We start from the raw sequence: 23,928 nt of genomic DNA, 5'->3' as shown, positions 1-23,928 counted from the left end.
TTGTTCCCTTTACCTACTGAAAAGAAAACAAACAGGGATGACAGATATTCTTACATGTAGTCATTTAGCAGACGCTCTTATCCAGAGAGACTTACAGTAAGTACAGGGACATTCCCCCCGAGGCAAGTAGGGTGAAGTGCCTTGCCCAAGGACACAACGTCATTTTTGGGGATGACAGGGAATCGAACCGACAACCTTCTGATTACTAGCCCGATTCCCTAACCGCTCAGCCACCTGACTCCTGCAGCCTATACTTCTTCTACTCTTCTTCTAAATGTAAGTAATCAAGCCGGTACTCACCACTGTGCAGCTTCCTGACTCCACAACACAGGCCGGACATCTGATCTGTGGTCTGTGACTGTAAAAATGTAAATCAAATTCAAACAAACCAGAACACAGTAAGAAAAAAACAAAATATTATGTTATTCCTGACCCTATAAAAATATAACTAACCAAAGTAAATGATTTATTTATGTTGTATGTATGAGGAGATGGTGAAGAGAGTGAGAGATGATGGAAAGACAGACATATCGTGGACTATCAATGATGTCACGCTGAGGATAACCACTGTAATTTACCTCCGATTTTCTTATCGCTACGACAACCCAGCTTGAGTTATAGTTTGAGAAAGGATCGGCCGTATTGTGTACCGTGAGCACGTCGACGATTTAGAGAATGTAACCGAACAAGGAAGCGGTTTCTCACCAGTGGGAGTTGCTGAAGAGAGAGCGCCGGGCTTGTCGGCGTCTTCCTGGCAGGAATGTCAGGCTTGGTTTTCAGGTGAGCTTGGGTCAACTCCTGAGCCTGTCTCTGATCAAGCTTATCTGTTATGGCACTCTCAATCTCCTCCAGGATCAGCTCTCTGGAACACTTAATGATGTTTTCGACAAGCTCCTGAGCCGTGGCTCGTAGCTGGCGATCTGACGTCGTGTCTTCAGTGAAAACCGTGTTTTCACCGGTCTGGTGTAGGATATCAGAGTCCCCGGTGTCCTCTGCCTTCAGGGGGGAGCTGGGAAGTGCAGAGGTCAAAAGGTTCCTCTCTCTGGTGACCTGAATGACAGAAACCTGAATCACTTTAGCAGTGTGGACTCGCGCTGCCTCGAACATAAGCTCCTTGCTTACACCCTCGGGGTCAAGGGTCAGAAGTTTCTGTTCCTTGACAAGGACGTCCACGGCGTCCAGGATGACCTTGGCTGTGTGTGTCAGCGCCGCCTCTAGGAGGAGCACTTCCTCAGTGTCCCCGCAAGCGTTGCTGACGCCAGGCTTAAGCTCCTTGATGGTCTGGAGGATGGAAGCCTGGATGACTAGGGCCGTGTGGGCCTGAGCTGTCCTCAGAAGAAGGTCTTCCATCAGGGCCTGATGAGCTCTGCTCGGGGCCGGGATCCCCAGCGCCGGCTCCCTGGAGACCAGGTGGAGGGAATCTTGGCCTGGTTTCCTCCTGAAGGCCCAGCTCCTCTGGGACCAGAGGGGCTCTGGAGGGGGCAAGGATCAAAGACCTGTCCTACTTAACAAACATGGATCCCCTTGCTGGCGTGAACCTGCCGCTACCTACACCTTCTGGTCCTGGGCGATGAGGGGGGGGAAAAGAAGCCAACATAGTTTTGGGGAGGTGTGGCGGCTGGTGATCCAACTCGATGGTACCTGGATCACCATAGTGAGTCCTGGGTTTCTCTGACGCTGCTCCGCCTTTACAGGTAGAGTGCAAGGATTGAGGACAAGAATCCTCGATAATCAGGTCGACAGAAGATTTACCTGTTAGACAAGAGCTCAAGACGTTGACCGCTACTTCGATCTAGAATACGACAAGAATCACGTGAAAATATGTAGGATTGATGATAACGAAATGTGGATGAGATCACAGTATATTAACGATAACAAATGGTAATGAAACTCTGTCGTCAAAATTACCATAACCTCCGTATTAAATGAGTAAATGGCACACTCTTTGTGTAAGTGTTGTTCAGGTATTTGTTTGCGAGTGGTAGCTGGTTTGTGTTGAAAGACAGAGGGGAAGAGAGCAAGGGCAAAGCTTTCCCCCAGAAAGCAGGCTAATGAGGCTTTAAACTACAGAGACAGACGGACGCAGGCGCACGCCACAATCCCACGACACCACTACCGGCAGCTAACGGACAGCTAAACCACAACACCCATCACTCACACGCTCCTTCCTCCCTTCCCCTCTTTACACACTCACACAAAATAATTCCGATATACACAACAAAATAATGTACATGTCGTGCAAAGTCGGGTGCATAAAAAAAAAGAAAAAAACAGTTTTCTTATTTTTATCCGCGAGATTGTATCCTGCTTCCACTGTAATCTGGGAGGCAGAGTGGGATATGCGGTGACGTTTGACGGATTAGGGGCCCGAATGTCTCTCTCTCTCTCTCTCCCCGCGGCAGCAGCAGAAGGCCTCGGCTACCAAATCCAAGGTTTTAAACCCGGGGGAGGTCTCACAGATTATGATGTAACTCGGTCCCTGTCCGTCACGGCAGGCAGGCTGAGAGGGGGAAGGTATGATTGTTCGGATGGTTGTAGAGGTCAGTGAGTTTGCATGGAAGGGCAACTACAGCACATCGAGCACATCGATATATATATATACATATATATATATATATATACTGTATATATATATCGATATTTTGACTAGATGTGGTGATGTTTGTAATGAATATAATTCAATGTCTTGATCTGAACCTATAAGTAATTCGGACAACAAAAGCCATTTGACAGGGGAACAGTGGACACTTTATTGGACTTTAAACATGGACGTCTGGAGTGTTTTAAACTTCTGGCATATTGAACCATTGTGTCATAATTACAACTGTAATGTGTGAGCATTTTCTGCAAACTGCAAAAAGATTTTAAGATTAGATTTTGTTCCACATAAATACAAATATCAAGTATGCTCCCCACCCCCAATTTACAAACCCAGTACCACAACTGACTTCAAAAAGAGTCCATCCTATTTAAAAAATACTCTGGCGAGTGCTACTCAGTCATGCATTGGGAACGAATCAGTGATATGATCTGGTGTCAAAATGGCTGCTTGTTTTATACACTGCAAATGCAATCAATTGCAAAAAAAACAAAACAACAAAAAACAACTTACTATACATCCTGAGTTCGTTCACAAATCCCAGCGTAAGTTTGGAGTACAGTTCAAAAGTACTGGGAAACACCACAGAACAGGACACATATTTCAGAGGAATATTTCATTAAGTAGCTTCTGGGGAGAAAGGTGTCACACAGGGTCCTTGGTCGTCCAACACGGGAGAAGCACTTTCGATACAGCAGTGATGCATTTAGACATTGGATACGAGGTCTATGACAATGGAGGAGCAAATAGTGTACTTTCAATATGGCACAGAGTTGGTAACTGCAGTCTAAGGATAAAGGAAAAACAAAACAAGCTCGCACACTTGGACTTATAGTACCGAAAATCTAATCAACAAGACAGTGGTAAGTACTTAACAGGTGGTGAACAGTTGATGGATTCCTCTGGTGTTTTTGGTTCATCTTTATTTGCTAAAAGGTTTAAGTGTAAAGAAAATAAATACTAAGTACTCTCTAACCCTTGTAACACAATAGTCAACATCACAAAGCTAATCAAAAAGCAGCTAAATGGCAAAAGAAAATTATACAACAACCCTCGCCCCCCACCCTCTCCCCCCCCCCAAAAAAGAACAACATCCTCTTTACATAGTAAACACAATAATGATAAATTCATTGCTCTAATTTCCCCTGCAGATGTACATTTAAAAATATATTTTACATTGTACAGAGCTGGGTGTGTGGAAACTGGCAATCCCTGTGGCGGCCATTTTGTGCCCTCTCCTCCTGCTGCAACACACCTGCAGGGGGGGAGGAGTCATTGTCACTGTTCCAGGGTCACAACCTCCACGGCCTGGCCGTCAAGAGTGACTGTGTTGTCGATGCGCGTGGCGACGGGCGCCATGGCGACCTGGACGGGCCGGTTGCCCTGGGCGAGACTGGTGACCACAGTCTGGTACATGCTAACCGGGATCTGGACGAGACCTGTAGGGAGAGAACACCATTACCTACTGCAGTAGGAAGGAATGTCGAGTCATGTGAAGATCTATGTAAAACAATGCTTTGGATACAAAAAAAGAGTAAATCCTCTGTGTAACAATGCTTCGGATATGAAAACAATTTGACAGAAGGTAAACGTGACTAAATATGATGAAAAAGTGACTGTTGCTCTGCTGAGGGTGGCCTGCTGTTTGGGCGGAGGAGATGCTGGGGGAGGGGAGCGAGAGGGGCCATTCAGGGAGCCCGACAGCCAGTACTGCCTGCGGCGGCCATGTTACAATCTGTGGAACAATGCTCCAATTGAGCCTGAGTCTACCGGTTCTCCCTGTACAGCTGTGTGTGTGTGTGTGTGTGTGTGTGTGTGTGAGAGAAAGGGGGGGGAGATTATAACTGTGGTCACGTGGGGCTCTGCCCTGCCCCACAAGCTGTCACCGGCACAGGGAGCTCAGAGACAGAGCTAAGGATGATGGATCGAGAGTCCGCTACATCACTCCTCTGCCCTCTCACCACATCCTACATCACTCTTCTGCCCTCTACACATCCTACATCACTCTTCTGCCCTCTACACATCCTACATCACTCCTCTGCCCTCTCACCACATCCTACATCATTCTTCTGCCCTCTACACATCCTACATCACTCTTCTGCCCTCTCCCCACATCTACATCACTCCTCTGCCCTATACACATCCTACATCACTCCTCTGCCCTCTCCCCACATCTACATCACTCCTCTGCCCTATACACATCCTACATCACTCCTCCGCCCTCTCTACATCACTCCTCCGCCCTCTCTACATCACTCTCCACATCTTATATCACTACACTCTCTTCCAACATCTTGTATCACCCCTACACACACTCCCTACATCTTATATCACTCCTGCACCGCATTGTCCTCAGATCCTACATCACTCCTTTATTCTTCTTTTTTGGGGGGGGATTCTTCTCATCAACCAAATTATTTATTTAGCTCTAAGGTGGACTCCAACCAAGCCTCCTTGTTGAAGCTAAGTGACAGCTTCAAGTTGTGCTAAATGAGATAATTGTGCTGGTTGTGATTGTGGAGCAGGGCTGAGGACTGGCCTGTCAGAGGCCCAGGCAGGAGGCTCTCCTGAGTGAAGTATCAGGCTGGACAGCCCACACACTATTAGTGTGACAGAGAGGCGTGCGTGTGTGTAGCGACAAACGACTGGCCAATCAGCCGCACCCTTCAAACGGCTGCAGGCGAGTGTGTGTGTGTCTGGATAACGCGTGCTTTGGATGTTAGGTAGCTATCTACAAGATCTAGACAATCAGCTGGGCCTAGTCCTGCACACTTCAAAAAGCCCTCTCCCCTTCACCGTCGGGGAGATTAAGTAAGGTCAACAGGCTCATGGGAGCAGGTCAGGAAGGCTGGTGAAGAGGTCGTCATCACCTAGTGTCCTAGACAAGTACCATTTAACATCGACCACTGTGGAATGTGGCAGGTGTTAAAGGTTTATGATTATGTAAGTCAGTCACATCTTGATGCCGATTGTTATTTGATGATGCCTAACTGTCTACCGAAAGATACTTAACTCTGAATAAACTTGAGAACTTAAACTACTGTTTGCTCTGAGCCAGGGCCTTCAATGAGCCAGAAATTCTCACTCTCTCTAAATAGCTTTTTAGTTTAGTAAAAAGTGACATTTGAAATATTCTTCTACTGTCATGTTTGTGATTATTATTGATGCCAGACACCAACACTGGGTCCAATCTACCGTTCACCGTTCAGAGAGAAAGCGTTGGATCAGCACAAACACAGTGATTTGACCGAACGCCAGATTGAGGCTAAACGCTAAGAAAGCGGGTTAGGGGTGCAGGGGTAGAGAGAGGGGGGTCCCAATGTCCATTTCTCTAAATACGGGCTAATCAGCTTTGGTGTTTAGACATGCACCTCACTCATGCCCTGGTCATCCTATGAATACAGCATGTGGATACAAGTATTGCTTTGTGTGTGCTTAAATGTCAATATGAATGAGTGTATGTGTGTCTGAGGGTGTGTTAGTTTGTGTGTGTGTGTAGGCTGCGAGGGGGAGGGGGATCATGCAGGAGCGGTCCAGTCCCAGAGTGTGGACAGCTGTCCTGGTGATTAGACTATGGACTGATAATGGAGTGGATCAAAGCTCTTTAGGAGCCCCCCTCTGGGACATGCCAAACCCCTGAGGGCGGCATGACAGGCCCTGTGTGTAAGCGCGTGTGTGTTTGAGCGTGTGTGTGTGAGGGTGTGTGTGTTTGAGCGTGTGTGTGTGAGGGTGTGTGTGTTTGAGCGTGTGTGTGTGAGGGTGTGTGTGTTTGAGCGTGTGTGTGTGAGGGTGTGTGTGTGAGGGTGTGTGTGTTTGAGCGTGTGTGTGTGAGGGTGTGTGTGTTTGAGCGTGTGTGTGTGAGGGTGTGTGTGTTTGAGCGTGTGTGTGTAAGCGCGTGTGTGTTTGAGCGTGTGTGTGTGAGGGTGTGTGTGTGAGGGTGTGTGTGTGAGGGTGTGTGTGTTTGAGCGTGTGTGTTTGAGCGTGTGTGTGTGAGGGTGTGTGTGTTTGAGCGTGTGTGTGTGAGGGTGTGTGTGTGAGGGTGTGTGTGTTTGAGCGTGTGTGTGTGAGGGTGTGTGTGTTTGAGCGTGTGTGTGTGAGGGTGTGTGTGTTTGAGCGTGTGTGTGTGAGGGTGTGTGTGTGAGGGTGTGTTTGAGCGTGTGTGTGTGTGTTTGAGCGTGTGTGTGTGTGTGCGTGAGGGTGCGTGTGTTTGAGCGTGTGTGTGTGTGAGGGTGTGTGTGTGTGTTTGAGCGTGTGTGTGTGTGAGGGTGTGTGTTTGTTTGAGCGTGTGTGTGTGAGGGTGTGTGTTTGTTTGAGCGTGTGTGTGTGAGAGTGAGTACGTGTGTGAGTACGTGTGTGAGGGTGTGAGAGTGAGTACGTGTGTGAGGATGTGTGTGAGGGTGTGTGTGAGAGTGAGTACGTGTGTGTGTGTGTGTGTGTGAGGGTGTGTGTGAGGGTGTGTGTGAGGGTGTGTGTGAGAGTGAGTACGTGTGTGTGTGTGTGAGGGTGTGTGTGAGGGTGTGTGTGAGAGTGAGTACGTGTGTGTGTGTGTCAGGGTGTGTGTGTGAGCAGGGGTCTATCGTGAAGAGGACAGACCACTCTTGGTCTGTCCTGGGATGAAAAGATGGCACTGGCACAGAAGGAGGTAGAACTGGTTTCATGCACCAATCCTATTCCTATTCCTGGAGCACAAACTCGACACTTCCCTTCATGGCACAAAGCATACCATTAAAAGGTCTGCGTCATATGAAATATGAGGAAAAAGAATATTTAAACCAAACTGCAAAGACACGCCATCTGTTCCATCAGTAGTGGATTAGAGGAGCTCTTGGGCCAGTGCTCCTGTGTTCCATCATCACAGCAGAATCACTACAGACACTCACGTTTAGTCAACTACAACAGCTTTCCAGGTTTAGTCCATGATTTGCATACAGGTCAATTCCTCCCGAGGTTCATTTGAATGTGAGTGAATCTCCTGGCTGAGTCGGGAGAAAACGCTCGTCTGGAAGAGGCTGGAAGTTCTGTCAAGAGCTCGTTTCTAACCAGCTCAGAGAGCAGGCGACACAGCCCTGCCACTGCACATGCCCAGTAGGCATCACAGCCCTGCCACTGCACATGCCCAGTAGGCATCACAGCCCTGCCACTGCACATGCCCAGTAGGCATCACAGCCCTGCCACTGCACATGCCCAGTAGGCATCACAGCCCTGCCACTGCACATGCCCAGTAGGCATCACAGCCCTGCCACTTCACATGCCCAGTAGGCATCACAGGCCTGCCACTGCACATGCCCAGTAGGCATCACAGCCCTGCCACTGCACATGCCCAGTAGGCATCCCCGTACGTGAGGACAACCAGTCGCTTGATTGTTATTTAAAATAGATGGTCTGGATGATTTGAATGTCGGGGCCAGGCAGTACGAAAGTTCTGAGGACTTGATAGAAAGCACTGGAACAAAAGTGGTCGCTTCAGGCACGGTTGGAATTAGGACAATCTCAAGAGAATCATTTGCATGTTGGAAGCTTTGGTATTGTTAGTTGAGGTAATGTGATTGGTGGAGGGGGCAGGTGGAGGGTGGGGGTGTGCAGGTGGAGGGTGGGGGGGGCAGGTGGAGGGTGGTGGTGTGGAGGTGGAGGGTGGTGGTGGCCAGGTGGAGGGTGGTGGTGTGCAGGTGGAGGGTGGTGGTGTGCAGGTGGAGGGTGGTGGTGTGCAGGTGGAGGGTGGTGGTGTGCAGGTGGAGGGTGGAGGTGTGCAGGTGTGCAGGGTGGTGGTGTGCAGGTGGAGGGTGGAGGTGTGCAGGTGGAGGGTGGTGGTGTGCAGGTGGAGGTGGCCAGGTGGAGGGTGGAGGTGTGCAGGTGGAGGTGGCCAGGTGGAGGGTGGAGGTGTGCAGGTGGAGGTGGCCAGGTGGAGGGTGGAGGTGTGCAGGTGGAGGTGGCCAGGTGGAGGGTGGAGGTGTGCAGGTGGAGGTGGCCAGGTGGAGGGTGGAGGTGTGCAGGTGGAGGTGGCCAGGTGGAGGTGTGCAGGGTACGTACCGGTCCCGTCCTGCACCCCTGCCAGGGCCCCCACGGCGGCGGCGGTCTCCCCCGCCAGCACGATCTGCCCTCCTCCGTGCAGGGTGGCTTCGGCCAGCGTAGCTACGGCGTGGGCGGCCGCTTCACTGCAATACATACACACACACACACCACACACACACCTTGGTTAAATACATACACACAGATACACACTGGTTAAATTCCTCCCACACAGAGAGCTCGACCGACCGTGGGGTCGTGGTGGATCAGTACCTCACACACTCTCCCTCAACCACTGTAAAATGCCAACAAATATATCTTTACAACAAAAAAATAATAATAGATGTATGTATATCTAAAAGAAGGTTGAGGTGAGGGGATGGTAATTGCCTGGCTCCCAGAGAATACTGACAGGAGGGGTCATTAGAGAAGGGGGGAAGGAGGTTGTGGATGTGGGGGTGTGTAAGCTGCTTTTCCACCGTGGAAGCTCTGCCACACACACACACCCCAACAGAAGGCCCTCATCAATCCTCACATCAGCACAACACACCGGGAAGCCGACGCCATGACCTCACAGCTTAGTTTACATGGGCCAGGAGAGAGAGAGACAGAGAGAGCGTGCAGAATGAGAGAAGGATGCCCTCTTCTTCACTCAGCAGGGAGTGTGGAGGTGAAGGGGAAATGGGGAGTGTTCTGTCAGGCACTCTGGGACCTGCTCACCTGAGGTAAACACAGGAGGAAGGGGGGGGGGGAACCAGGTGGGAACAGGTAACAAGCCCCACAGAGAGAGAGCCGACACACGAGGGAACGAGCTCCGTGTTAACCCTCTGAAAAGATGCTGGCGCTGAGATCGCTTCGCAGGAAAGGCTTCAAAAACGATGGCAAAATAATTGTTTGGTTTGCTAGATTATAGAAAATTCAAGAAACAGGAATGTGTGTCAATATAACATTCACATGGCAGAGATCAGAGATGGAGAATTCCCAGATTCTAGATTGTTTTTCCAGAAAAGTGTGGTTGCTGACTGAGCTTAACGACCAATTCGCACCATGGGAACCAGGTGAAGTCGCACTCTGCACAGGTGAAAGCAAATTAATTTCCTGCTGAACCAGTGAGAGGCGGTCTTCTGCGGTCCTGAGGGAACCGTTTCCCTGTCCTGACAGGTGTCTCTTCCTCCTGACGTGAAGGTGTGAGATCTACCACCACAATTACTGACTTAGAGAATCTCATCATCCTAGGGGATGTGTGTTCCCTGGTTACCCTGGTCAGCTCTCAGCTCCGGAAAAACACAGCTATGCTACAGCAACGTGGAAAACATACCCGCTCTCTCTGTGGGTTGAGCGTTGGGTTGAGTTCCTTTGAAGTGAAGGTCGACAAGGTTGCATAACACCCCCCTCCCCCCTCCTTCCTGTTCCTCCTCCCTCCCCCCTCCCTCTCTGGGTCCTCTCTACCTGTTGAGTGCCATGGTGACGGTGGTCCCAGGGTGCATTTCCTGAGAGGCCGCGACGGCTGCCTCTGCCAGCGAGGCGACGGCCTGGGTGGCCTCTGACGCCTGCGTGGTCTGGATGGTCATCTCACCTCCCTGCAGCGTGGCCCAGTTCTGATCCACCTCCAGGACAACAGAGGGATGGATGAGAGGGGCAGGGGGAACACACACACACACACACACACACAGGTGGGGTGGGTGAAGGGATGAAGGCAGGCACGGACAAGAGCAGGTTGGAGGGAGAAGAGGAACAGGGTGGAGGACCGATGGAACCGAGTGGAGGAGGAGAGGAGGGACCATGGGGTTGGTTTTGGGAAAGGAACAGGAGAGAGGAGGAGGTCAGATAGAAAAAGGCAGTTGAGATGAAAAGTGGAACACAATGTCCAAAAGATGGAGGAAAACCCAAATAAAAGTAGGTTGATGCGAGTGGAATAAGAAGGAAGGATCAGGGCGTTTTTACACCACGACAAACGCTCGTGGGTGAAAGCGAAGGGGCGGGGCCCAGGCGACGTGCGGTTGTCGTGGTCACGGTTTAAAGGAAGTGACACGTGGAGCCAACGCTTACAATAATCTGTGGCGACACGTCCATGGGCAGGGCGCGGCACACTGCCGCCAGGTGCTGGGGAGGAGAGCAGACAAGCAGTGATGTCACAGGGCGGGGTTACCAAAGGCTACAAACTTATCATCTTTAATGCATTCCAACATCACACATTACTGTCCGTGTCCTCCTGACTGATGAATCCCACATTACGAGAGGCATGCGGAATCTGTCATTGATCTGGGTCAGATGACCCCAATAAGATTCATGTCAATGTGCCATATATGTCACCGACATGTGGAAATGAAATGGGTATTGTTGTTTTCTGAAGACAAGATACGGTAGTATGATTACATGGTTGTCAGTGCAAAATCGACATCAATGAAAGTGGATCCACCACTAGATTTGTGTTAGATATGATTTCATTTGTCGTAGTGTAAAGACGCCCTTTCAGTTTGGCAGGGAGGAGGAACACTGTGTTGTACTGGCTGTAGTTGGGCGTGTATGAATGTGTCTGTGGTTATGTGTTGATGAGTCCCTCTACATTAGTGTGTGTACAGTTATCACACTGTGTGTGTGTGTGACAGCTATCATCTCTGTGTCTACCCCTCCGTCAGCCAGTGTGTGTGTGAGAGTGTGTGTGTGTACCTCTCTGTCGGTCACGGTGGAGTAGTTGACCTGAGCCACGGTCACTCCGGGCAGCTCGGAGGCGTCAGCCAATGTAGCCACCGTAGCACCTGTGCCCACCTGCAGCACACAGCACGCATCAGCAACGCATCAGCAACGCATCAGCAACGCATCAGCAACCCATCAGCAACGCATCAGCAACGCATCAGCAACGCATCAGCAACGCATCAGCAACACTCCCTCTCCAGGACTCAATAAAACCACACAGCAGCTAAGCTAAACAATAGCTGGTGAGGAGTCACAGAGGCTCACATCCCTGTCCCCACTCCCTGACTCCCCCCACCTCCCCACCTTTACACCCCACTCCTACCTCTACAACTACCCGCCCACCCCCACCTCTCCCATCTTGACTCCCCCCTTCCCTCCCCCCTACCTGGATGAGGGACACGGTGCCGTCGGGGTTGTTGACGGTCTGGACGACGGTCTGTGAGGGCACCAGATGTGCGATGCTCTGAGTGGAGGTGAGGTGGTGCTGAGGAACCTGCTGGTCCTCGAAGGCGTACAGCAGGTCCTCGCGCCCGTGCTGCTTGTAGCAGTTCTTCACGATGGTCCGTAGCGCCTGCGTCCACGACACCTGGGGAGGAGAGGGGGGGGGGGTCAGGGGTCATCTAGAGACCATCTAGAGATCTACCATTCCTGTTCTAGTGTTCCCTGTTCTCCCTTGAAACGTTCTGGAGATCCTCGTGGTTGTTCTCCGTGTTGTGCTGTGTGGAGGGGGCAGTGTTGTGCTGTGTGGAGGGGGCAGTGCTGTGCTGTGTGGAGGGGGCAGTGTTGTGCTGTGTGGAGGGGGCAGTGCTGTGCTGTGTGGAGGGGGCAGTGCTGTGCTGTGTGGAGGGGGCAGTGCTGTGCTGTGTGGAGGGGGCAGTGTTGTGCTGTGTGGAGGGGGCAGTGTTGTGCTGTGTGGAGGGGGCAGTGTTGTGCTGTGTGGAGGGGGCAGTGTTGTGCTGTGTGGAGGGGGCAGTGCTGTGCTGTGTGGAGGGGGCAGTGCTGTGCGGAGGGGGCAGTGTTGTGCTGTGTGGAGGGGGCATTGTTGTGCTGTGTGGAGGGGGCAGTGCTGTGTGGAGGGGCAGGCTCCTCGTCCTCACCCTCTGTTTCTGCTCCTCAGTGCGGACGTCGCTCCGGACGTTGGCCCAGGGGATGTCCTCCGGCCACCAGATGGGCTTGCAGCTCTCCTTGCCCCAGCCTGGCTTCCCCCTGCCGGTGGAGTACTTCAGCATCTCTGGGATGAACGCACGCAGCTGAGCCTGGGGACGGGGAGAAGGGAGGGAAAACAGAAGACAAGACATTCTCATATTACTTTCTTTAAAAAAAAATTGTCCCTTAAGACACACTTTGTCTATGTGTGTGTGTGTGTGTGTGTGTAAGAAAGAGTCTAGCAATGCAGTCAGATCAGAGTCTAGCATTGCAGTCAGATCAAAGCATGTCACACACAGGCGCGCCCGCCCTTGAGTAGAAGGCAGGAAGGAGGTATTGATCAGCTATCTAAGGTGGCCAGGGCCCAGAAATAGAGTTACTAAATGTAGAGCTCCCCACAAGAATCTGCAGGTCCTGTGTGACCCCTGCTCTGATTGGACGGGACCAGAGACTGCCTGGCTGCAACAGGACAGGTGTCGTTGTGTACGGCCTCTTGAGAAGGGCCGTGGTTGCGTTCAGAGACACAATGGAGTCTGATTGCTTGGTCCGTCATGTTGCATAAGAGGCCTCAACATTTTGGAGTGTCTGAAGGGGAGGGGGGGGTTACGTTAATCTGATTTGCCCCGAGCTACAACCCCTTACGGACACAGACGCAGGAGAGAGGGGGCGAGACAGGGAGGGCAGGAGAGAGAGGGGGTGAGAGAGGGAGGGCAGGAGAGAGAGGGGGTGAGAGAGGGAGGGCAGGAGAGAGAGGGGACGAGAGGGAGGGCAGGAGAGAGAGGGGACGAGAGGGAGGGCAGGAGAGAGAGGGGACGAGAGAGGGAGGCCAGGAGAGAGAGGGGGTGAGAGAGGGAGGGCAGGAGAGAGAGGGGACGAGAGGGAGGGCAGGAGAGAGAGGGGATGAGAGAGGGAGGCCAGGAGAGAGAGGGGGTGAGAGATGGAGGGCAGGAGAGAGAGGGGACGAGAGAGGGAGGGCAGGAGAGAGAGGGGACGAGAGAGGGAGGGCAGGAGAGAGAGGGGGTGAGAGAGGGAGGGCAGGAGAGAGAGGGGGCGAGAGAGGGAGGGCAGGAGAGAGAGGGGGCGAGAGAGGGAGGGCAGGAGAGAGAGGGGGCGAGAGAGGGAGGGCAGGAGAGAGAGGGGGCGAGAGAGGGAGGGAGGTAGGCAGGCAGGAAGGGAGAGGCAGGGAGGGGGCCTGGGGCTGGGTAGCTTTAGTCCTGGTGTCCTCAGTGTCCCTGGTAACACACAGGCACACCACCTGGGGATTATATTGCACAATGAGCCAATGCTGCGTCTGCCTGCCTTGACATCAACGGGCTAAATTTGGAACTGGGAGAAATAAATCGCTTCACCCCCCTTTGAGATGCACACACACACACACACACACTTACAGAGGGGACAAGATGGCGACGACCTAACTCGGGTCTTCAAAAGCAGAAGGATAACAAATGAGGCAATTCAACTGTGGGTTTATTCGAAGACCAGCCACGACTCAGGTGCACCTGAGAGTCTGATCCTGTACTGTAGAAGAAGCAGGTAGAATCTTACACCAGGAACCACATCGGCCTCCTGTAGCTTAAAACGCTCTTCAGGAGACTGAGGAGAAAGCCACTAACTGATCAGCATGTCTCCGCAACCATCTCGCCTTTATTGTCCATGTCCCCACCTGTAGCTGGAGTGTGGAAGTGTGTGTAGGCAGATGGTCTAATTACACAGGCTGGAGAGTTAAGAGGCATGCTACTAGGTCTTCCACCCCCACCCCCTTCTCCCTGCTCTAATCCAACAGGCAACTGGCCAATCAGCAGCTAGCCTGCCTTGTCCGGGCCATGACCTGAAGGCTGGTGTGTAATTATAGGCTCAAGCTGGCCCTGCCTCACCTGCTGTCTATGTAGCAGGTATGCTGTCTATGTACAGCCCTGCCTACCGCTACACGTTCTCCAGGCAGACTTACGACCTGCAGAAAACCTCCTGACCTACAGGCAACAGGTTACTCCTAATCTCATCTCCATCTGTAGAAAAACAACCAGCAGGTTGCTTCCTGGTTCAAACACACACACACCTGCGCCCCCCCCCGCCCACCCCGAGGACAGGGCGAGCGACGGGATTGGCTGTTGCTCCCCCCTTCGGTGTTGAGTGGTGTCTCTGAGGAACAGTGATCATGCACGGTCTCTGAAGATGATCCAATGACTGCGTCAGCAGAGTGGAGTAAACAAGCTGGTCTCCCTGGGGGGGGGGGAGGGGGCACTGCTGCACTACCAGACCCCCCTCCTCACCCACCATGCTCCCTTCCTCCCTGAACGCTGCCTAGAACCACGCCCTGGCGTGCAGAGCGCTCCAACCGACTCCTTGAAAATAGATGTGCTTTACGTAGGGCTTGTTTACTAGAACCTATCATCATAACAGCAACAAGGACGAAACCCATGTACAACCGTGTTTGTTTTTTTTGCTGTCGTGGCAATCACAGCTGCCCTCAAAACGTATTATCAAACCATGAAATATGTGAATACGCACACACGCTGAAGTATAACCTTGAAGAACCCAAGTAACTGGGAGAATTTGACCTTGGTCTGTACTGCAACGCTAGGCTCCACTCAGTGACAGAGCGACGTGTAATTTATGTTCCTTCAGCGCCATCTGGTGGGCAGGAGAAGCATTGCTAACCTGGGTCATCTTGTCCACGGAGACAGGGATGCCGTCGATGGTTAGAGGGGGCAGCTCAGAGGCCATGTCTCCTCCAGGGGGAGCGTGTTCGGCCAGGGCGTTCTCCAGATCCTCCAGGATCATGCTCTTGTATTTCCTCACCTGAGGAAGACAGGAAAGAAAACAGTCAAACAAACGCACCCTCTCTCTGCTCCTTCCGCCAGGACGAAAGCCACGCCCTCCGTGAGGGAAAGACAGGACTGTGGGTGGCACGGGGCGACCGACACGCTGTGAGGACGCGCTCGCTCACCACGTTCTCCAGCGGGGCGGCTCCGAACACCTTGAACACGGGGTTGGGTTTGGAGGGAGAGATGCAGAGGACGATGGCCTGCTGCCCCACTCTGGTGGTGTACTCATCAAGCGTGGCTCGCAGCTTCCTACACTCACACACACACACACACACACAGAAACACACACATACATAAATACACACACACACACACCGACACACAGAAACACACAAACACAAAATGCATCATCAATGCAAAGGGGGCTTTGAAGTGAAACACAGAAAACTAAAGTTTTCCTCAGCTCTGATACTCTGAACTCAAGAACAGACCAAGTAGTTCTGGGGGTATTTGGGGGTATTTTGGGGGTAACAGTGGTGTCGTGAGTAAACAGTCACCTTAGCAGTCGTGTCTGCTGTCTCTTGCGGATCGAGGGGTTTGACTCGAAGATGTGAGGTCTCTTACGCTTTTTGCCAGTTGCCACGGCAGCAGCCGCTGCCATGCCGACCGGACCTGGTGGAATGTGGGGAAGAGCACAGATTGGAGATGTCTGTTCTAACACCGCCATCTGCTGGTGACTTCTGGGCACTACACAGACTCAAACTAGTTTGTGTATGACGACAAGCTCTGGTTTACTAAGTCAATGCAAAAAAGCATTTTTTTTTGCATAAAAAAACGTTTTAGTCTATAGGAGTGTGTAGGAAACTATTTAAATAAACTTTAGTGTACTTTGACTACATTTTGCCCTCTCTTTATTTTTGGTTCCACCCATTCCTCAATGACATGTTAGCACAAGTGCCAGGAGTGCTGATAACCAACCAACCCCACCCCTCACCTCAGGCGAAAGAAACAGTTTCCTCCACCACACAACACCTGCCACGCCAACCCAACCCCCCTTGTCCTCCCATTGGCTAGGCTCCTCACCTGCGGCGGCCAGGTGTGCCGTGACCTCATCCTGCCCGGCTGAGTTGAGGATGTCCGAGTCGTCGTAGATGTCATCATCCGGGGAGGAGGGCGAGTCCTCGTCGGCGCTCAGCATGTTGTGCTCAGTGAAGGTGGCAACGTGCACCTGCTGGCTGACGGCGTGAGCCTCGATCGTGGTCATGTGCTCCGTCTGATGCACAGAGTGGTCCTCCATCATTCTGGCTGGCCTCTAACACACTGGATGGGAAGGGAGGCCATTTTGGTTTATATACATTTTGCGATCCTGTGTATTATGCGTGGAGCTGATATGTGCGGTGGCTGGCCTTAACCCTTGTGTTATCTTCGGGTCATTCTGACCCATCAGTCATTGTGACCCACCGTCGTATTGCGACAAATTTACCTCATACAAAAACAAAGTGAAGCGTTTTCTTTTAACTGTCGGGCTGTCTCAGACCCCCCACATTGGAATGGTTAAAAGAAAATTATTTTTATTTGTTTTTGTATTGGGTAAAATTGGGTAAACACAACAATGGTTCGTTATGAACCTTTGGGTCATGTGACCCGAAGGCAGCACGAGGGTTAAACACACTCCGTGTCCCACAGATGCTTCGTCATCCTGTGTTTAATGCATTGGCTCACTATACAGATTTTTCTTAGATATGCCCCCCCCCCCATATCCAAGAAAAATCGTAGATATGGGGGGAGGGGGAATCTTGCCTAGGGCACAAAATGTGGTAGGACCGGCACTGAATATTGCAACTATTTATAACACACGCCAGAGGTCAATAGGTCAATGTAAGCTTCTGAGCTAAGGTATGTCAGCATTTCTGTATATTGGTCTGTATCGTCATGATTTTTATCTCATCTCGACATCTCTGATGCTCTTTGGTCGTTTGTACACTAAGGGGCACTATAGTCAACACATGCAGGAAACTTTGTGTGTAGGAGTCTGACAATGCTTCAGAAATAATGTAATGATGGACGTGTTACTGTGTTAAATTTCTCGCAAGAACCGCATTAGTGACAGACATTTGTTTAATACTCTAAATTATTATCTTGCTGCGGCAACATCTGTCATGTGTGCATTCCTTCATTTTATTATGAGGTTATGGAAGTTTTACGCCAAGGGTCAAGACATTCATACATTTGGGGGAGGGAGTATGTGTATGCACACACAAAACACACCTGAAAACTGACAGTAAAACAATCTCTGTACCTAAAAACTTTTATTATCAAATTGTAACTAATTTATAGGGAGACACCAAATGCATATAGCAACTCGAGGGCGGGAATAGAGTTGCCATTTAATTTACGCGATGATTCCACCAGTATTCACATTTCTCAAGAGAGCTTTTAAAAAGGTTTAACTCTTAAATACCATCACATACGCATATTAAACCAACTTAACGCCCTGCTCAGCTAGCTAAGTGGCATTTTATGTATGGATTATTTTGTCTGCAGGATTTAAGGAATCATCAATATCCATGCTGAGGTGGCGGTATATTTAGCTAGTAGTATCTTACAGTAGCAGCTACCCATCTTGGTTATCTAGCTCTCACTCTAGATAAGAATTGATGAGGGTTCACAGATGTTGAGGTTATCGAACTTGCTTACGCGTAACGGATCTGACTGTAAGCATGACCACACCAAACATTAGGAAGACTAGCTAGCTAAACCAGTTAACAAATTGTAGCTCGTTGAGAGACATTGGCAATCTTACTTATAAAATAAACGGTCACTATCGCGGTAAAACTATTCAATACATGAAAAGCATTACTTTGTTGAACTTGAAATGTTATCTTTCTCTAATTAACGTAAACCATATCTAGTCTAGCTAGCGTTTTCATCCTAATCCTGGCTACGCTAGCTAGCTGGCTAACATCACAACTGCAATTGATATATGCTAGCTAGAGCTAGCTAGGCTTGGCTAAAGCTAGAGCCATGTCCTACATTTAGCCAGATAGCTAGTTAGCTACGCAGATACGTTGATAAAATCCCATAAAAGGGTCATAGCTTGTCAAGACCACAAGCACAAACATTGTTGGCTAGCCGAGAATCGTAGAACGGGACGTTTTCCGACATGTAAAATAATCATATCGTTAGAACCTGGGCCATCTCGCGCTGTCTTACAACACTAAAAAGGCCCGAGCGGCCTGCATCGATACCAACGTTATTTCTACGTTATCTACGCTTGTTCTTGGTGTGCTCAAACATTATTGCCATCTAAAACCCCAAATATTCAATCAATTCCGTCTCCTGTCAAGCATCTAAAACAAACAGCATCTTTCACCCCAATGCTGCCGGGTTTGATGGTGCGGCTGCGCCAGGGCTGAAATAGCTGGAGATTGCGCGGTAGGGCACTAACCTCAGAGCGGCTGCGCTACTTCGGGCCTGCGCCGTACAGTGGGGCTGGGAATCCGAGCTCTAATGGAGGACAAAGAGCAGCCAGACCGAAATCACACCGAAGCTGCGCCTTGGCGGTCCCACTGAAGACCGGACAAGCCACGCCCCCTTTCCAGTTAAAGATCCCTGCAAACTACGCTTCCAATGCTTTTGCTGTCCGTACTGTACGCCGGGCAGTTTAGTATGGATATATTGAGTGAATTAAATTAAAGTTTACATTTAGACGAAATTCATGATTTGTCGGATTATAATACAAAAACGGTACTCTTTTAAGTCATTAGTAATGGGTTGTGTAATGAATTTGCTGCACAGTTTTCAAAGTAAACCAGGGGCCTGTTGCACAAAAGTAGAATTAAGACATCCGGGATAAATGACTCAGCTGAGCTCAATGAAGCCAAAACATGTGCGTCCAGGCTTAATTGGTTGCACAAAGACCAAGCCAGGATGAGCAGACACGGATTCATTAAGCCAGGTGAAACCAATCCTGGATAGGTGCGCGCTCACGGCTCACTCAAATAGACCCCGCCACAGATCACAGATTAACTGATTTACCATGGCAACTAGAGCCGCGTACTTTTCCCCGTCGGAAGCACAAATCCTCATGGAGGCATACGAGGAGGTAAAAGATATAATTAAGAAGAAAGGCAACACCGCCACAGTGATAAAGCAAAGAGAAAAAGCGTGGCAAAGTATTGCAGACCGCCTGAATGCGTAAGTAGTGCACAATTACATACTCACCGCTCCGCTGAAACATCACAATTACAATTCAAATATTTAATTCACATCTCCAAAAATGCAGTTGTACTGTAATTATGAAACGGTTAAATTTTTTATTGAAATGCACTGCAGATATGAGTGAAATTGTGTAAAGTAACTCCATCACACTGTATAAAGCTATGATAAATTTTTTGATATTTTTACTGAAAACAAGACAAAAATACCAAGTAATTTTTTGCAGTGTGACTCCATTAAATATGTGTGTGTGTGTGTAGATTAAACATGAACGGGCCAAAACGGACATGGCAGCAGGTCAAAATCAAATACAAGAACATTCTGCAGAATGGTATGGTCCCTGACTAATATTTAACAAAGCACAAGCATATATTGTACCCAGAAGGTGCCTGCTCACACATTGTCTGTACTGTTTTAGCAGTGAAAAAGAATACCCACAGACAAGGCACGGGTGGTGGGTCACCAAAGGCTGACCTTACCCCAGCAGAGGACATGGCCTTGGAGCTAAATAAAGGCAGGCCCGTCTTAGAGGGGATCCCTGGGGGGAAAGAGACGAGCATAGGTTCCTCCCAAGATGCCACCCGCTTCATTCAAGGTATGTCCTTCCATCTCTACATGGGATACAACCACATTCATATTGAATCAATTTGGACTGTCTGACTTTGGTTTACCTATTGCCTTGCAGTGTCTGGCAGCACTGTGTTCCTGTTAGAGCCACCAGCACAAGCACCAGACGATGCTGATCCAGTGAGTACTCCATCAAAGGCATACTGTAGGCCTGGCATGTCTTGTCTACTAGCTTCAATATGAATCCGATTAAATGTGATAGGGTGAAGGCCCCAGTGCAGCAGCAACAGCACATGATGGAGACGATGATGAGGAGGAGACCATCTCTCTGGATTCCAGAAGGCATGAGGTATCATGTTAAGACTGTGAAAGTACTATTTACTCTACAATGGTGAGGAGTCCTCATCAAAATCAAAAAATCTAATTTCTTTTACAGGACCCAGATGCTATACAGTGGGAAAACCAGCCTGGCAACATAGTGCGTATTAATAAAAGGACACCACATCCTGCCAAATTCCAGCTGCGCTAATTGTATTGTGTTCACAGAGCTCACAAGCTATCAGAAAGTTGTATGGCAACCACCTCCGGCGCCAAATAGAACTGGCAGACATAGACATTCAGTACAAGAAGAAAAAGATGGAAAATCTTGCACTGGAGTCCGAAATAAAAAAGAGGACAATTAGGAAACTGGACCTTGAAATAAAAAAACTTGAGAGGGAGGTGAGATATGCCTTCAATGTACACTGTATGCTAACTGTAACACAAATGTATTAATCATTATTTTTCTTTCCTCCCCCAGCTCCAAGAAGATGACACAGCTGAAAATAAAAATTAGGTATATTCTCGTAAAGTCAAGTGAGCCATGACATATGAGCTCTTATTGTGAGCACACAGGACGGTGGCATCTTTCTAAGGTTTTTTTTATTTTCCCAGCAATCAGTACAACCAAGTCATCGTTATAAGGCATCGCCCTCTTTTGCCCACCCCCCCAGCACCAGGTGTGGCCACTAGCCTATATGAAGGCCCAAAATTGTGTGTTCCTTTCTGCTCTGACAATGGCATGCCCATTCGTGCGAGATGTGGTGGATGAAGAAGCACTTGTGCTGAGGAGAGCCTTCAGGCGAGAAAGGGTCTTCAGGGACCGGTTGGACCCACTGGCCTTCCCTGATGACCATCTATATGAAAGATACAGGTTTTCTGCAGATGGCATCAGGTATCTATGCAGACTACTGGGTCCCAGGATTAAGCACCGCACTGCACGGAGCCATGCACTGAGTGTGGAGCAAATGGTTTGTGTGGCCTTGCGCTTTTTTGCTAGTGGAGCCTTCCTGTACTCAGTGGGGGATGCAGAACAGCTGAACAAGGCCACAATTTGCCGCACAATAAGGAGTGTGTGTCTGGCTATCAAAGCATTAGCAGATGTCTTCATCTCCTTCCCTGGCCACAGAAGACTCTGTGACATCAAAGAGGAGTTCTATAGGATTGCAGGTAAGAGGATCTACAAATTACAGGACAACTGTTAACACATAGTAGGATACTCATTACTTTGTGTGACAGGTTTCCCCAATGTCATTGGTGCAGTGGACTGCACACACATAAGGATAAAAGCCCCCTCAGGTGCCCATGAGGCCGATTTTGTGAATAGGAAATCCTTTCACAGCATTAATGTTCAGGTGAACATAACTTTTTGATATTGTCCATTGACGAACACTCTGCATTGCCAGTGATGTGCATTGATTGGTGTAATATTCCTCATCTTATGATTTCAGATGGTCTGCAATGCTGACTGTGTGATCAGCAATGTTGTGGCAAAATGGCCTGGCTCAGTCCATGACTCCAGAATCTTTCGGGCCTCTGAAATCTATCAGTGCCTATCACAAGGTAAGCCACACAACCCCTATTTATAACCATCATGGCTGTGTCAAGAATATCACTGTGTTTATGAGGTAGTAATGATGAGATTTTGTGTTGACAGGTGAATTCTCTGGTGTGTTGCTGGGAGACAGGGGGTATGGCTGCCAGCCTTTTCTCCTGACACCTTTCACAGACCCCCAGGAAGCACAGCAGGCCTACAACCATGCCCATGCCAGGACCAGGGCCAGAGTTGAAATGACCTTTGGCCTCCTGAAGGCACGCTTTCACTGCCTTCACAAATTAAGGGTCAGCCCTGTTAGGGCATGTGATATTACTGTGGCTTGTGCTGTCCTCCACAATGTGGCCTGCCTGAGGAAGGAGAGGGCCCCCAGAGTGCCACCAGCCATGGACTGGGACAATCCGGCAATCTTCCCTGATGACGACAGTGGTCGGCTGCTGAGGGACCAATATGTGTTGAATTATTTTAGTTAGTATGTGTGCTTTCAATTTTGGTTAAATATGTCCTGCGGTGGCAGAGGAATTTGGGTTTTTTTGGGTTCGTTTTTTTACGAATTTGGCCTCTTATGATGTTTGTGCGGTATACTGTGTGTAATACAAGGCTGCAGGGAGGCTACTGCATCCATTCATTTGTCTGTTCAGTTGATGTGTATGGATTTGTCCTGCATTTATTTTAGTGTGCAGACATGCAGGGTGTGTTATATACAGACCTTTGAATGTGTATGTATCATTTTGTATAATATGCTTGGATTCTGTGCTTTCCATCTTGTAGAGTCACTGTGACTTCAGTTTCGAAAGGAGCTGATGGTTTACCTGCTTTGTTTTGTCCTTATTCAATAAAGGAACATAATGTTACACATTGTGTTTTTATATTCATATGGAATGTGTATTTGTTTATATGACAGAGTACTAGGGCCACACTGAAGAAAAAGGATAAAGTCATAAATTTATGAGGCTGGTTCTTTCTGCAGAAAAGCTACATATTGTTTTTACAGTTTTGATACTTATGACAATGTGATACTTAATATTCTGGCACATCAGCATGTCTTTGTTTATGAAACCATACTGAAGTACAATTTCACGAAATGCCCCACATCTGTCATTTTAACAACTGTCCTCCTTTAAAACAACTGGTTACAATATTATGACTTGTGTTTTTTTCCCCTCTGTGGCCCTAATATTCTATCATTTTATATATAGCCTTATAGTCTATGGGAAACTGTAAATTATCTAATGATAGCAACATCATCTAAAAATCATTTTTTATCCAAAATCATTGAAATTAATGATCACAAACGTTTAAATAATGACAGTGGGTCTAGTTATATGTGATAACAATGTATAGTGAGCAGTGAAATAACTATTGGTTTCCATTTGTGGTGACTGCTGACTGACATTAGGGATGAGATTAAATAGATCCTGGAATTTAGCCTGGTCTGGAGCAGGCTAGCTCCACAGAATAAATCTCCATGGTAATTTATACCATAACATATCCTCCTGCCCCCTATCCATCTTTAGTGCAACCGGATTACGGATCAATTGAGCCAGGATCACCAAGATATCCTGGCTTAATCCCTTATCCTAGTTTTGTGCAACAGGCCCCCGGTCCCTAACGATTTTATACGCTAGTTTAGTCAACAATCAACAGTCAACAACCACAAGTTTCCACGTTTCCAGGATACAAAAGACTCGAAGCAAGTATCATTCCAACGAATGAACGAATTATATTCACCTGTTGATATAACTAGATCAGATACGCGTTTCAATAAGACAACATTGGCATTTTTTTCTTGTTTTAATACATCATTTTAATACATAGTCCATTTAATTATCTTTTCAGGCTACTTTCACGGACAGTGTTTTTATGGACAGTACCACTAAGAGGTAGACAGTAAATTATGCTTATGCCCAATTCTTACATCTGAAATACTTACAAGTACTGTCGGGAAGAATATATTGTGTTTTATTATGAAGTTCTGTAATAAATTGAGTTTGAATCCACTGCTATTCTCATTTATGTTCGCGAGAGGGCTGTATTGTACCACGAATCCCAATCGT

At 48.9% G+C, this 23,928-nt stretch overlaps 2 protein-coding genes across 6 annotated transcripts; one reads left to right on the top strand and one right to left on the bottom strand.

Annotated features, from left to right (window-relative positions):
• Window positions 1–2,736: 2,736 nt before the first annotated feature.
• nrf1 (nuclear respiratory factor 1) lies at window positions 2,737–18,752 on the bottom strand. 3 transcript variants are annotated; one of them, XM_067254803.1, is made up of 12 exons: window positions 18,662–18,752; window positions 16,297–16,533; window positions 15,771–15,885; window positions 15,396–15,522; window positions 15,107–15,247; window positions 12,400–12,558; window positions 11,688–11,888; window positions 11,276–11,374; window positions 10,655–10,708; window positions 10,055–10,212; window positions 8,627–8,760; window positions 2,737–4,038 (listed from the first exon to the last, which is right to left on the bottom strand). In XM_067254803.1, the coding sequence occupies exons 2-12, from the start codon at window positions 16,511–16,513 to the stop codon at window positions 3,878–3,880; spliced, it is 1,566 nt and encodes a 521-aa protein (XP_067110904.1). In that variant the 5' UTR covers window positions 16,514–16,533; window positions 18,662–18,752; the 3' UTR covers window positions 2,737–3,877. The 3 variants fall into 3 exon arrangements, with proteins under 3 accessions (XP_067110904.1, XP_067110906.1, XP_067110905.1); XM_067254805.1 differs by having other exon boundaries at window positions 8,627–8,751; XM_067254804.1 differs by having other exon boundaries at window positions 10,055–10,203.
• Window positions 18,753–19,035: 283 nt separating this feature from the next.
• On the top strand, window positions 19,036–22,748 carry LOC136960314 (putative nuclease HARBI1). Of its 3 annotated transcripts, XM_067254760.1 has the most exons (13): window positions 19,036–19,410; window positions 19,692–19,762; window positions 19,850–20,026; window positions 20,117–20,178; window positions 20,261–20,347; window positions 20,435–20,476; window positions 20,545–20,718; window positions 20,798–20,820; window positions 21,167–21,211; window positions 21,317–21,486; window positions 21,556–21,671; window positions 21,768–21,879; window positions 21,974–22,748. In XM_067254760.1, exons 1-13 carry the CDS (start codon window positions 19,253–19,255, stop codon window positions 22,342–22,344), a joined length of 1,608 nt encoding a protein of 535 aa, XP_067110861.1. In that variant the 5' UTR covers window positions 19,036–19,252; the 3' UTR covers window positions 22,345–22,748. The 3 variants fall into 3 exon arrangements, with proteins under 3 accessions (XP_067110861.1, XP_067110860.1, XP_067110859.1); XM_067254759.1 differs by having other exon boundaries at window positions 21,167–21,486; window positions 21,580–21,671; XM_067254758.1 differs by having other exon boundaries at window positions 21,167–21,486.
• Window positions 22,749–23,928: the final 1,180 nt, after the last annotated feature.

Source organism: Osmerus mordax, chromosome 17 (assembly GCF_038355195.1).
Source record: "Osmerus mordax isolate fOsmMor3 chromosome 17, fOsmMor3.pri, whole genome shotgun sequence".
Classification (NCBI taxonomy): domain Eukaryota; kingdom Metazoa; phylum Chordata; class Actinopteri; order Osmeriformes; family Osmeridae; genus Osmerus; species Osmerus mordax.
This window is presented reverse-complemented; position numbering and strand designations above follow the sequence as displayed.

Bases quoted from the DNA above. Each gene is read 5' to 3' on its own strand.
- nrf1 (XM_067254803.1), bottom strand. From the start codon at position 16,513: ATGATGGAGGACCACTCTGTGCATCAGACGGAGCACATGACCACGATC. The intron at 15,248-15,395 runs GTGAGCGAGCGC...TGTCTTCCTCAG, and splicing joins CCGCCCCGCTGGAGAACGTG to GTGAGGAAATACAAGAGCAT. The intron at 11,375-11,687 runs GTAGGGGGGAGG...TGTGTGCTGCAG, and splicing joins GCACCGTGTCCCTCATCCAG to GTGGGCACAGGTGCTACGGT.
- LOC136960314 (XM_067254758.1), top strand. From the start codon at position 19,253: ATGGCAACTAGAGCCGCGTACTTTTCCCCGTCGGAAGCACAAATCCTC. The intron at 20,027-20,116 runs GTATGTCCTTCC...ATTGCCTTGCAG, and splicing joins TGCCACCCGCTTCATTCAAG to TGTCTGGCAGCACTGTGTTC. The intron at 20,477-20,544 runs GTGCGTATTAAT...TTGTGTTCACAG, and splicing joins AAAACCAGCCTGGCAACATA to AGCTCACAAGCTATCAGAAA.